We start from the raw sequence: 14,615 nt of genomic DNA on the forward strand, positions 1-14,615 counted from the left end.
TTTGCCTAGTATCTAACCACTTTGTCCAGTTTCTAGCCTTTATGCTAAGTATCTAACCTTTTTGTCTAGTATCTAAGTTTTTGTGCAGTATATAATCTTTTCGTCCAGTGTATAACCTTTTTTTTGCCAAGGATTCAACTTCTTTGTTTTTTTTTTTTGTCCAGTATTTCACTTTTTTCAGCATTTATTTTCTCGTCAAATATATCGATTTTTAAAAAATAATTTCTCCTTTTTGTCAGCTACTTATTTGTCTTTTCGATCTTTTTTCTCTATTATATAACCATTTTACCAATAATTTAACCTTTTTCTTCATCGTTGAGCCATTTTATTCAATATTGACCTCTCATTCCTATGTATAACCTTTTAGTCAATTATCCTTTTTGTCCAGCTTTTAATAATTTCCTCCAGTAGTTGACCTCACTTTTCCAATATGTAACTTTCATGTCAATCACTCAGCCTTTCTGTCCAGCATTTACCCCTATGGTCCGTATTGAACCTTTAGAACTAGCATACGTCCAGTAGTTTCTAATTTTTCTTATTTCATCTACCCTTTGTTTGTACGGCATTAAATCGTTTGTTTAGTATTAAGCCGTTAGTTTGGTGTCTAATATTTCTGTCCAGTACTTAACTCCTTTACCCACAATTTAGCCCTAATGTGAAGGTATAAAGCATGTTGGAGGACTGTTGGACCTCAGGGAACGGGCTGTCAAAGAAATCTCCCGAGTCTGACACACAAAAATCTAACCTGTCTTCCCAGCATTTAGTCTTTCGTCTTGTATCAAACCTATTTCCATCCAATATCTGTCCACAGTCTCGGCAAAATGAGTAATCCACTGACCATCAAGATCAACGGCACCGAATACGCAGGTAAGTAACGGGTGATGTGTACAGTCAGGGTCTAGAGTAACCTAATATTTCACTTCATCTGTTTGCTTGCCTTTGTTGGTTGATATTCCTGAAAAGTTCGCCTAATATTTAACTTCATCTATTTTCTTCCCCTCGGTGGTGAAGTTCGCCTAATATTTCACTTCATTTTTTTTTTTTTCCATTGCTGGTTAACATTCCTGAGAAGTTCGCTGAGTATTTCACCTAATCTGCTTTCTTTCCTTTGCTGGTTAATATTTCTGAAAAATTTGACTGGTATTTCACCGGTTGTACTTTTCACTCTCGCCGGCTGATTTATATTCCTAAACGTTCGCTTAATATTATATTTTCAACTGTTCTACATCTCACTTTTCTCTCCTGGATAGCAGTTGTAGAAGTTCGCTTAATACTTCAGTTCTCATACTTCTCAGTATTTTCTGCTGGATAATATTCTTTAAAGCTGGCGTAGTATTTCACCCCTTTTGCTACTGATTTTCCTCTCCTGGTTAACATTCTACAAGCTCGCCTAATATTTCTTCTCATCTGCTTCTCACTTTCCTTTCCTGGTAAATTGACCTGAAAACTCAGCTAATATATAATTTCTACTTACTGTCTTCTGCTGGCTAGTAGGCTATCCTCAGAAATGCACTTAATATTGCACCTTCTCTACTTGTATCTCTCATTTTATGGCAAATACTCCTAATCCTTTGTCTGATACTTCACCTGTTGTATCCTCACATTCTTCTACTATTTCACCTCTACCTACGTGCCTAACCACCTAATTTTTCCTCTTACTGCTTTGCTATTCTCGTCTTTGACTCTAGTTATACTCTACCCTATAACAAACACCATGGCAAGGACTATGAATACTTTTCTCTATCATGGCCTAAAATTGCGATCTTCCCATTATGAATACTGAGTTTTAACAATAGGTAAACACTAGCAAATAATGCTAGTTATGAAGAGGTGCTACGGGAAGAATGTAGAGCCGTAGTAATGTCTTATTCTGTCATTGAACCACATGAAAGTCTGCAAAAGGACGGAAATCTGGGCCATGTTAAGGTGAAACGAGTATAGTTTATTTGTTGTTGTTTGCATTCCTTTGCACTCTGTACTGCACTTACTTCCGTACAGTTGGCTCCGATGTGACTGCCACTTCACGCCTGGCCAACTTCCTGAGTGCAAACCAACTGCTGGGCACCACCACCACCTGCTACGAGGGTGGATGTGGCGCCTGTGTTGTGATGGCTACTGTTCCTGACCCTGACACTGGCAGCAACAGGACTTTCACCGTTAACAGCGTGAGTATCTACCTATTTGTCCTGCTTCTGTTGTGCGTGTACTGTCCTTCCTGTCATTACTCCGACACTGCCATTATGAGGATTTTCCGTATAAGCAAAATGAGTACTGAGTTTTTTTTTTTTTTTTTTTTTTCATCTCCCATTTAATTTTCATATCTGTGTGCTAGAGGACCAGGATATTGTTCATCAAGATATATTGATATGCGTATTGTCCTATCTACGGTTACTAGCCTTATGTCTATAAATTCTTTTCACTCTACTCTTTGAAAGTAGTACGTTTCTTATACTAAATCCTAAACACATATAGTCTTAAATCCCTTTCCAGAAAGGGGCAAGTGACGGCATGGATAGAGAAGTCCCATTTCTTTCCAGCGCGGGTAGATCTTTATTCTCTTAGCCATGGTCGTTTCTGCTGTCACTTGGCCTGGTGCTGTACAGTATTGTTTAAGTGCCTACGCATTCTTTTCTACTGTCATTTACCCTGTTAATGGCAGCAAAGGACTAATGAGAAGTAACTGTAAGGTCTGACATTACTGATTCAAACCTAACCAAATTAAATCAGCCAAACGTAACACAAATTAGCCTAACTTCATCTTTCCTTTCAGTGTCTGGTGCCTACCCTAGCCTGTGTAGGGTGGGAGATTACGACCATTGAGGGCTTAGGCAACATGTATGACGGTTACCACCCTATTGAAATTGCCCTAGTGAAGTATTCTGGCACGCAGTGTGGATGGTGTACTCCTGGAATGGTGATGAATATGCATGGGTAGGTCTCTCTCTCTCACACACACACACACACACACACACACACACACACACACACACACACACACACACACACACACACACACACACACACACGCAGCCTCTCTCCACCAATCCTGTGATCCATCAGTTCTCTTTTCACGACCTCCCTCCCTCTCTGTTTTTCCTACTCCATCCCTTTTTCTCCTTTTATCTCGTTGCCACCTTCCCCACCCTTCCTTTTCTTCCTCAGCCTCATTCCCCATCTACTATTCTACTCCTCTACTCCTACAGTCTCCCTCTCCATCCCTCTTCTCCTCTCTAACAGCCCTTCTCTCCATTCTTCTCCTTTTCTCTTGCAGTCTCTCTCCTCATCCACCCAACTCTCTTTTTCTCTCACAGACTTCCTCTCCATTCCTCTCCTCTCAGTCTCCCTCCTTATCCAGCCAACTTTCCTTTCCTCACAGCCTTCCTTTCCATTTCTCTTCTCTCTCACAGTATCCCTCCTCATTCACCCGACTTCCCTTTTTTCTCACAGTCTTCCTCTTTATCCCCCTTCTCTTCCGTTGTTTCTTTCCTCATTCCCTCCTTTCCATATCTCTCTCACAGCCCCCTTCCTATCTCCCATCCCCACAGGCTGACTCAGAGCAAGTCAAACTGGACCCCTGAGGACGTGGAGAAACAGTTGGATGGGTCTCTGTGTCGATGCACGGGATACCGTCCCATCCTGGAGGCGCTGAAGTCCATTACGCCACAGGATATTGAGGTAATTCGTCACCCACGTTTTATGTAATATTGGGTCTGTGTAAAGAAGGAAGGTGATGGATAAGTGGTTAGGGAAATGGCTTGTTGTTTGAAAGGACTCGAGTTCGATCCCAGGCTACAGTTGTGAAAAGTCTGAAGATCAAATTTTGCTAAAAGAGACTTTACTATTCTCTCACAAGCTCAACCACAGTGTCATAAAAATATCCCTGCTATATACCATCACACATGCTGAATGAACGATCCTTAGCACAGTGGGGGTTTGCACCGAACTAGTGACATGTGAAAGTGTGCGACACGTAAGTCTGCTGTGCCTCAGGGACCGGACTGTCGGGAAAGTGTCCACCGTCTGGCTTTTTTTTTTTTTTTTTTTTTTTTTTTTTTTTAAATACGGTTATCATACAAACATGTCTTATAGCATTTCAAAAGATCCACGTTTAATTCAGTGCTGAAGTACTTTTCTTTTTACTTTTTTTTCCGCTAAAAGACTGGAACACCTCTATTATTTCATTCCAGCTAACGTTATATTATTATATTCATCTGAGATTATGGAAACCCGAGTGACAATAGTGTCAATAATAGGTCTCGTATCAGAACACTTTAGTCCATTAGTTCTGCTAACGTTGGACTTAATATTATTGTTACTATTATTATTATTATTATTATTATTATTATTAATGACTCAGCGAGTGATAAGAGCCGGAGAGTAATGATTTAATGATTTAGATTCTCAACATGCAGTAACTGTGGAATGCTAACTGAAACTCTGCTATCCACTTTGACTTGGATCTAAATTGTTGAACTGTAAAAAAGAGTTATCTAGAATATGGTGCTAGTCACGAAGAAGTGCCAAAGAAATGATGAAAGGCCGTAGTTTTTTTTTCATATTCTGGCAGTGAGCTACGGGAACTATGCACCTATTCCAGATCATTCGTATAGTTTATTAACTGATTAAATTTTACGTTTTGCGCCTGATATAACCAGGAGACGAGAGATACAAGAAACATACGTTAAGGGCCTGTTCACTCTAGTCAGAATCAGAAGTATTCTGATGGTATTTGTCCGACTGTGTAGGTTGAGATGAAAACTCGAACACTCCTCTTTATTAGGCCAAGTCTTGGACATTTTGTTTTTCATTGTCTGGTATAATGTTGGTAACAATGAGAACTTGCTTGCATAAGTGATCACTGAAAAAGGATATTCTTCTAATTTTTATTCCAACCTACACGATCTGAGATATCTGCGTCTGAATATCTACAAGTCAGACCGTACTGTGGAGAGTTCCCAAGTACTCGTTATGAGGTCGCCATTTTTTACTTCTTTTCTGCTCTTACGTGTACAGAAAATCACAAAAATATACCCTCTTAGTTCCGCTTCTTAACATAAAGCTGATTTTTCAATCTTTCCTAATATACTTCATTTACAAAAGAAACAAAAGTTTTATATTTCTGATTATTCCTGGTTACAGCAATATGTGTATTGCTTTTAATTTATGATATTCTTTTCTTTTAACTCTTGTCGCTTTCTCCTGTTCACTTTGATTATGAAATTTTAAAAATTTTATTCAACCGAGAAGCCCGTGGTTATGAAGACATTAATGAAGGCTCTATTTAACCCCTCTAGTTTGAAAGGGCTCTCCCAAAATGAACTGAATTGTCTGAAGATTACAAGAATGAAAAAAGTATTAGTTGTGGACACTGATATCGATCCGCTTCCTTAAAACTGATAACAAGACAACAGGCAGTGTCTTTCAAAACCCACTGATGCTCTCTCTCATGTCTAACAAGCTTTTCAGAATATTGGAGTGGACTGATATGTTTGTCCTCAGCTGCATGTCATAGGATTGAAAAGGTTAATGGTATATGACCTACCTTTTCTAACCTAGCTTTTTTCCTTCCTCCCTTCTTACACCCTAGGAAGCTGGTGTGAAGAAATGCCCCTCCACAGGCAAGGCATGTAAGGGCTGCTGCTCAGGGAAGGCCAAGAAGGTGAGAGAGGATTGCCTGGCTTTCTACTTGTCCATTCATCCATTAATATATATGTCTATCTGTTATTCTCTTTATCGGTTTATCTGTATACAGCATCTTTATCGGTTTATAATTTTCTCTCTGTCTATCTACTGTATGTCTGTCAATAAATCTTTGCATGTATATTTCTTTCTTCCCTGTATCTCTTCGTTTGACCTATCGTCAAACTCAAATCGTTGCATTCCATTCTCTAAGTTCCTACTCCATTTTCACCTGTGGTCAGTCTAACTGGGGTACAGTATATTACAGGGAATTAAATTACACTTTCGCCGTTCATGTATGCACTGAGGGTACCAGAAGATGATTTCATTCAGCATGAGAGAAATTCTGGTAGTCGGAAGGTTGAAAACTGTCTCAGTTAATCTTTCTTTGATCTGCTAGATATTCTCGCGGCTGAATATAATGACCTGGATGTAACCTAAATAATTATTCAAGTGAGTCCATGGTGGCGCAAGTGTAAAATACGCTTCGATATTACTGGGTTTCATTTTCGCTTTGGTTTAGTTATAGTGGCATTGTAGTTCTAGTGGTGTTCAGTTTGGTGTATTAGAAGTTTCAATATTTAGCAGAGCTCATTTTTAGTGGTGTTAATTTTATTGGGGTTCAATTTTATCTGTTTTGCTGGTGTTAAGCGTTATTAAAGTTCAATTTTAGCTGCGTTTAGCTTTACTGGTGTTTATTTGTATTTAATATCAATTTTTTATTACGTTTAATTATTGATGGTATACAGGTTTAGTGTTGTTAAAATATTTGCAGGTTAATTTTTACTGGTGCTATTTTTTGCTGGCGTTCAGTTGTGATGGTGTACAATCATGACGATGTTCAGTTTCGGTGTTCATATTTATAATATTCAAATGAAGTGTTCACTTTGACTGAGGCCGAATTTGACAGAATGAATTTCACTGTAGTTGAGATTGACTGAATATCAACTTGGCTGAAGTTCAGTGTGACAGGCTGAGTTCGACTGAGGTTCAGCCTGACACAGGTTCAGTTCGACGTGTGCTTAATTTGGCTGGCTGTGTATTTGGCTTTTTTTTTTTTTTTTTTTTTTTTGTAATGTTTTGTTTGACTAGCATTCTGGCTGACCAACATTCAGTAATGACTTGTGTTCTCTTTGGCTGGGGTTCTCTTTGACTGTTGTCTTAATGATTTATGTTCTATATGTCTGGTGTCCTTTTGACTTGCTTTCTACGTGAGTGGCATTCAGTTAGACTGGTCGAATTTGGCTGGTGTTCAGATTTTATTGTTTATAATTGCTTAGGTGGTGTTCTTTTTTTGGCGATAAGTTTTACTGGAGTACAGCTTTGATAATGTTCAGTATGATTGTTGTGCCGCTTGACTGAGGTTTTTCCCCATGCTGTAGGAGGGTGCAGTGAGTGAGAAGAAGGCGTCACCTCCTCGCCTGCTCTCCACCAAGGCAGGCAACTGGCACCAACCAGTCACTCTGCAGGTAAACACATACACGCTCACCATTCTGACACTCATGATCACGCTTTATGTATTTTAAAATTAACACTAGACATTTCCAATCTGCAACTCCACAGGTATACCTAAACCACAGTTTTACAAACATATTTTTCCATCCAGCATTATAAAACGATTTGCTTCATTATTTACTTGGCACCATTTCATCACACTACAAGGAACTTTTCCCAGTAACATTTCCAAACTTTCTTTTGTGTGCAAGGGTATGTGTATTTTGTCAACTAACCTGTGCACATTACTTTTCAACATATTGTGATAGGAAGTTGTAATTTTAACTACGCTAATTATATTTTTCATAGGAGCTGTATGACATTCTATCAGGCCTTGCAGACGGCACCACCTACACCCTCGTTTCTGGCAACACTGGTCAAGGTAAAGAAAACGGATTTTGTCATCTTTTTCACCACCATCACCTTCATTACTGCAACCTTCAGTACCATCAGCTTCATCATCATCATCATCATCATCAGCGTTTTCATCATCAGTATAATTATCATCAGAGCCATCAATAACCCATTCAGTCTGCTGATATATTATTTTTATTATTATAATATACTAAAATGTATTGATAGGTTTAAGAAGAGTCTAGTTGGAAATGTCTCCACTACACAGAATAATACTGCTGAAAGATAGCAGGGATATACATACGCCGTCTGTTATCTTTAGCTTTGTACTACTACAGCGCTTCGCGAGTACATCTACACTCAGAACATCGACAAGTTAGTATGTTTTTGGTGTACACAAACTAATACCCAAATATATATCTCTTGTCTCTAGCTGTGTACAGTGACGGCCCGTACAGCGAATACATCTACACCCGCAACATAGGTGAGCTGTCCAATGTGACGATGGCTGAGGACAGGGTGACGTTCGGTGCTGACGTGTCTATCACCAGAGTCATCGAGGAGCTGAACACTGTCGCCACCTCTCTCTCGGGCTTCTCTTACGCCTCACAGCTGGTCGAGTTCTGGAAACAACTTGGCAATACTGGCGTTAGAAATGTTAGTATTCGCTTGCCAGCAGTTTTTTCCTTATGTCATTAAATCAGTCCTTGGCACCAGTGGCTTGTGTTTTTTCACCAAGAAACTGCTTTTCATGCTGACAGATTGCTTTCAAGCCCAGATTTTTCTCATGCCAACAAACATTCTTTTCCTGCTACATGTTAACAGTCATAACCCGTTATCTCAAGGTAATAGTCTTATAACAGCAAACACTCTCTTGTCTGTATGTCAAGACATACTTCTCATGCCTACAAGTCTGTCATAACAAGATATATCATACTATTCTTAGTCTCGCTAACGTTATTCAACACTTTACCTTTTCATCCAGTATCATATCTCTCCTTTACCGATTTTCTTACAACACTTTATTCCCTCATTTCGACTTTACATCTCTGTACCATTTCTTTCTAAGTTCCTCCTCTTCCACTTACTTATTCCGTCCTTTACCACTTCAACCCCTTCTTCCACCGTCTCATCCCTTCTCTCATCACCTCCCCTAATTCTTCCACCACGTCACCCATGCTCTTATCAGTTCAACCCTCCTTCCACCACCTCATCCCTCCCTTCACCATCTCCCCTTCATTCCATCACCTTACCTCTTCTTTCACCATCTCCTCTAATCCTTCTGCCACTCACTCCTACCTCTTGTCCCCTCAGCTGGGCGCCTGGGCAGGGAACATAGCGATGAAGGTGGCTCACCCGGAGTTCCCCTCAGATCTCTTCACTGGAATGCTGGCGGCTGGAGCTGTCGTCACAACGGGTACGGTCACAGTGTGTGGTTGACTGTAGTTTATTTATAACTGGGTGTATTAGCAATGTTAGTGATCTGGGGATACAGAGGTAAAAATACAGATAAACATAAGTACACTGATATAAAAAAAATTATACAAACGATACTGTACACACATAACTAATAGGTACACATCCAGATGCACCTACAAATACAGGTACAAAACGTCATATACAAACTTATATACACCTCCTCATACAAGTGCACGTACACATACGACACATATTCAAACACATTTTACGAGGAAGAGTCATACTTGCAGGGGTCATTTTTTTCCTGATGATCGCTGATCTATCTGCATGTTTTAATAAAACTCACTTACTCGAACGTTTGCGAGCCCCCGACCGGCAGTGAAGTCACGTCCTTTCAGACACAAGTTTTGCAAACAATGGGATGGGAATAAAATGAAAAGGAGGAGGAGGTAATAGTCAAGCGGCAGAGGAGTGGGCCACTTGACGTAAGATCATGAGATCGAACTTGACTGTGGCAAGGAACATACTGAAAGTCTGTGTTCGTTAATAATTTCTTATAATATCCCTCACAAAACCCATCAACATAAAAAAAAATGCTAATACCATCCAGCACATCCTGAACGAGACAACTGTAGAATATATCAGTATAAACAGATGGATACTGGCTCCCAAACGATAACAGACAAACAGAAAGAAAACTGAGAGACACAAAGATCCGACGCCCACAGATGCGGAGGAGAGATACAAACAGCAACAGAGCTAAAATACTCATAAATAGTAGTCCCACATAGAACTGACACTCTTTGGGAGCCCAGGCACACACAGAAAAGAAGTACGGATCCTCTCGACCCCACCCTCCCTCCACACATACAAAGGGAACAAAGAGAGACACAGGAAAATCAAATATATCTGCATTGTTCTTCCCCCCGGCAGCCACTCCTGACGGTGCCACCACAGATCACAACATGGAGGAGTTGCTGTCCGTGGACCTGGTGGGGGAGAAGAGGGTCATCCTCTCCATGTCTCTTGGAGTGCTGGTTGATGACGTTGTGTTTAGGACTTTCAAGGTAGGAAGGAGGCAGTCTCTCTCTCTCTCTCTCTCTCTCTCTCTCTCTCTCTCTCTCTCTCTCTCTCTCTCTCTCTCTCTCTCTCTCTCTCTCACAAGATTGATGATGAATTTAAGATATTATAAGGCGATAAAACTTGTCGCTGTCAGGGTTAGGGTGATGCTTTTATTGTTGATGACGACAACATTGCAAACCTCTAATGCTACAGTCAAGTCTGATAATAGTTTTACTTTTTGTGTGTTTCTTTTTCTTTAGCGTGATGACGATGATGATGATGATGTTGATGATAATGACGAACCCTTCCTCTCTTAGGTGATGCCCCGTGCCATCAACGCCAAGGCAGACGTCAACGCCGGGTTCAATATTCGAGTGGACACCGCCAACGCCTACACCGTCCAGGGCACTCCAGTCATCACCTTCGGAGGCATCAACGCATCATTCGTACGCGAATTCAGATTTCTGTACACATGATTTGAAAATTAAAGAGAGTCTCGGATAGGAAGTTCGATCGTAAACCTAAATCATCAAAACAGTTCGCGATGTTTTAGGAATATTGCTCGATTTTTATGTGAATATATATCAGACAGTAATACAGTACTTCCTATGGATACGATAGAGAATTGATATAATGAAATCTGAAGCAGGACTATTAAAGTGGAGTGGAACCAATGAGTGTTAGGCGTTGTATATAGTCCTTGGTGCCAGGCTTTCCTGAATGCAATGTGCATCGATATTTTTGCGATACAGTGACAATCCTGAGGTTATGAAGTAGCGAAGTGAAGCGATTAGTAAAAAAAAAAACTAAATATTTTATGAGGCTTGGCACTTTTTTTTTTTTTTTTTTTTTTTTGTTAGTAAAAAATTCGTGGCTGGATCAGACCGATGATTTTTCTAAGATTCTTCTGTAGTGTTTCAAATTAGTAAGGGGAGATTCTAATCCACTTGATTACTGGCGATTAGTAAGATTTAATAAGTTTTAGTACATTTAGAGTGGGTAGATCAGATTCTTGTACAGTCCTGGACAATGGGTCCTCTAAACTTCTGGTATTCGAAACTCACGAAGTGAGAATCGCCCCATTTGATTGCTGGTGATGTCTGTCAAAATTTCGTGATGCTTTGACACGTTCTGAGATAAGATGGTGGTACACTTTCTTCTGAATACATAAAAATAATCCATCTGCACTGTCGTGATTAAGAGAATGAAGTGAGATTTTAGTTTAGCAAGATCTCATGACCGTTTGGCACTAGCATTGATATGATATAAAGGATTCATGTATGAATGAGGTTCTTGTAGTCATGGGCAATAATTCCTTGGCACTTTTGGAATTCGGAACTAATAAAGTGAGATTCGAACTAATTGATTACCAGTGATTAAATACTAAGATTTCATAAAACTTCAGCACATGCTGAGATAATGTGAAGGAGGAAATGACTGCAACGCTACCCAGCCGGCTGAAGTGAATTTGGGTAGGCCGTGATAACTGGTGATCAGAATCATGAGGTACAGATACGTTTTAAGTCAGTGCAAACGAAATACCGACTACATTTTGTACATGGTTACACGAAGCATATTTAGGCAGGAGGTGATCACAGGTGATTAGTTAAGCAAGGTCTCATGAGGAAAAATACACTTTGAGGCTGTGTAAAACGAACATCTGACCACAGCTGTATTTGATGTCTTTCTGGGGGGACCAGAGTGTTCATGGGTTAGCACATCCAACTTGCAAGTGGGGCAAGCTGAGTTCGATTCCCGATAGGCCAGACTCTTTTATTTGCTTCCCCATTGTCCTTGTTTAAGTTGTAGAACAGCTGGAGACTTGAAATTTTTTGATGGGTGCATGTCACACTGTAGGAGGAAACTATGACTTTACATAAATTATCTGCCTTAACCAGCCCCGTCCCGACCACTTTTTTACCACTGGTACCCCCCAATCCCGACCATTTTTCGACCCTTTTTTTTTTTTGCTAAAACTTTCGCTTTTGGTGAGAAACATCGAAAATTCATAGAGAAATCGCTCACCTGAGGTTTAAAATACTCATTACAGGTAGGAGAGCCTCCTTACCTTACTGGGTTTTCTATCAGGCTGGCACCAAAGAAAACGAGTTCTATGGGAGGATAACTATTTCACACCACTCATAAACGGTATTTATTTATTTACTGTTACGAATTTATATGTAGTACAAGAGTATATTGGTTTTCAAGCAGTAATATAGGCATTATAAGCATTGTTTCACTCACTAATACCTGACCTTTTTTTGCCACATTACCTGATCATCATTTCTAACTGTTTCTTCCTCTAATGCTATGTAAAGTTTGTCCTCCACATTGTCATTGATTGGGGAATCACTCTGGCCCTGAATTTCGTACCGTGGCATGACATGGCTATACTGGCCAGGTCACTGATAACAGGTGAATTGCTGAGAAAAGGGCATGCAGGGGGGGGGAGGAGGTCATGCTGGGTAAGGCATTGTCTCTGCCTGGAATCTTGTTGAGGAAGGTGTCCCGTGTATACGTACCAAAAATGCCCCCGCGAAAATTGAAAATTGTGGAAATTATGAACCTTGCAATTGCAGGACGTTGAAGTACGTCCTCGGGATTAGCTGTGACAAAACGTGAGGACGTGGAAGTACGTCCTCGGGACGGCGCGGGTTAATGAACCTTATGCAGTCAACATACATTTATCATAAGCTTTCTTATTCCATCGCAGGTGCGTGCGACGGCGACTGAAGCTGCGCTGGTGGATAAAAGTCTTCAGGACCCTACAGCGCTGCAGGGGGCCCTCGATGCCCTGGCTTCCGAGGTGGCACCAGACTACCAGCCAGCCGATGCCTCACCAGAGTACCGCTTGGCCCTCACCCAGAACCTCCTCTATAAGGTCAGTCCCGCCCATGTTTAATAATAATAAATTCATTATCATTATCATCATCATCATCCGAACCTCCTTCCCCACCCTAGGGCAGAGTGAGGAGTAGCAACGTCCAGACAGCCCAGATTTGCCCAACTCCAATGGGCCACGCTTCCATTCACTCACCATTCAAGCCCCAGGAATGCTGGCACTATCTGATAAATGGAGGCTCCTAGCATCCACTCACTCAATGTAGGGATGCCTTATGGTCTCTACAATGAGAAACAAGCCAAATGGTTTCCTGTATCTAGGAAACCATTTACTACGCTGGGTGGTAACCTTATAATCAGGGTTTTTGGCCAGGTTCAGTGTCCCCCAGGTTCCACTATCTAAAATCACTTAATCATGGCAAATGTATCTGATAATAATAATAATAATAATAATAATAATAATAATAATAATAATAATAATAATAATAATAATAATAATAATAATGATGATGATGACTTGGTGCTGATCGCGGAATGTGTGAAGGTAGCAGAAGAAAGATTATGGAGAGGGAGAGATAGAATGGAGCACAGGGATTTGAGACTAAGTGCAGATACAACAAAAGTGATGATATCCAGTGAGAGTGGCGGTACTGTCAAAGCAGGAATGTGGCCGATCGCAGTATGCCACAAGGGTGTGGGAGGTAATTCCATTCATTTTGTGCAGCATTTGTGATAAGTGGGCGCATAGGAAATGTAGTGATACATTCCTTCTGTAAAATGTACTAATAGTAATGTTAACAGTGATGCCGATGCTAATAACACAAATAACCATAACTCCTAACCCCTGACAGACAATCCTTGGCATTCTGGGTGACAGTGTGAGTCCTCCTATCAGCAGTGGAGCCACCAGTCTTCAGCGCCCTCTCTCAAGTGGCACTCAGACCTTCGACACCATCCCTGAGAACTATCCTGTGGGCCTGCCTATGCACAAGCTGGAGGCCCCGATACAGTGCAGTGGTGAGAGAGAGAGAGAAAGAGAGAGAGAGAGAGAGAGAGATGAAAAGACGACTGACAGTAATTAGTTCACCTAATGAATTGTGAGCTACAATTTAGTGTGCAGGAGGGTTGCAGTTATAAAGATTTGTATGTAGCCTATGAGTGGTGTATGTATGAGATGTGTGTACAGTTGGTATCAAAGGTCCTGTCACCTCTCTTGCCTCTCTCTGCACGGACTTGGAAAATCAGGGTGGTGAACCTACAGCAAACGACTTTTATGACATTGATCTGAGACCAAATTAAGTAAACAGTGTTTGTTTCGCTGATTCACCGCACTGCTTTTCAAAGTGCATGGAGAACAAAGCAGGGGAGGCGACAATACTTATGATGTTCACTACACTCATGCACCTACCTTTCTACTTACTCATCTATCTCTAGTTCCTTCACCTGTACAGAGGTGGCTATTTGTCATATCTACCCCCATGTATCTGACTAATCATCCATACATCCACCATTCCATCTTAAATTTCTCTGCCATCAAGCTACCCTATATGTTCATCCGTCCATCCATCAATATTAATATACCTAGTTGTCTAAGTACAGACTTGGATAAACGTTTGCCTAATATTTGAATCTTTTTTCTCTCTGTCCAATTGATAATGGTGCACCTGGGAGGACACGCCCTATATGTGAATAAGGTCAATTTTTATCTCCAACTCCGCCATTTGTCAGACGCCTAGTTATCATATCAGTTCATCTGTCTATTTTCG

The 14,615-nt window shown here is 40.7% G+C and overlaps 1 protein-coding gene across 1 annotated transcript in view; it reads left to right on the plus strand.

The window, feature by feature from the left end:
* Window positions 1-821: 821 nt before the first annotated feature.
* LOC145400214 (xanthine dehydrogenase-like) overlaps window positions 822-14,615 on the plus strand; it is a 38,161-nt gene continuing 24,367 nt past the window's right edge. The window contains exons 1-14 of the mRNA XM_080272729.1: window positions 822-867; window positions 1,999-2,165; window positions 2,771-2,931; window positions 3,546-3,682; window positions 4,937-4,944; window positions 5,603-5,659; window positions 7,062-7,148; window positions 7,483-7,555; window positions 7,961-8,184; window positions 8,842-8,944; window positions 9,880-10,013; window positions 10,326-10,454; window positions 12,722-12,889; window positions 13,701-13,866. Coding sequence (XP_080128855.1) covers window positions 822-867; window positions 1,999-2,165; window positions 2,771-2,931; window positions 3,546-3,682; window positions 4,937-4,944; window positions 5,603-5,659; window positions 7,062-7,148; window positions 7,483-7,555; window positions 7,961-8,184; window positions 8,842-8,944; window positions 9,880-10,013; window positions 10,326-10,454; window positions 12,722-12,889; window positions 13,701-13,866 — 1,660 coding nt within the window. The remainder of the gene's footprint in view (window positions 868-1,998; window positions 2,166-2,770; window positions 2,932-3,545; window positions 3,683-4,936; window positions 4,945-5,602; window positions 5,660-7,061; window positions 7,149-7,482; window positions 7,556-7,960; window positions 8,185-8,841; window positions 8,945-9,879; window positions 10,014-10,325; window positions 10,455-12,721; window positions 12,890-13,700; window positions 13,867-14,615) is intronic.

The sequence above is a fragment of the Coenobita brevimanus genome, chromosome 51 (assembly GCF_032717465.1).
Source record: "Coenobita brevimanus isolate Jiangsu-jjx chromosome 51, ASM3271746v2, whole genome shotgun sequence".
In the NCBI taxonomy this organism is placed as follows: Eukaryota; Metazoa; Arthropoda; class Malacostraca; order Decapoda; family Coenobitidae; genus Coenobita; species Coenobita brevimanus.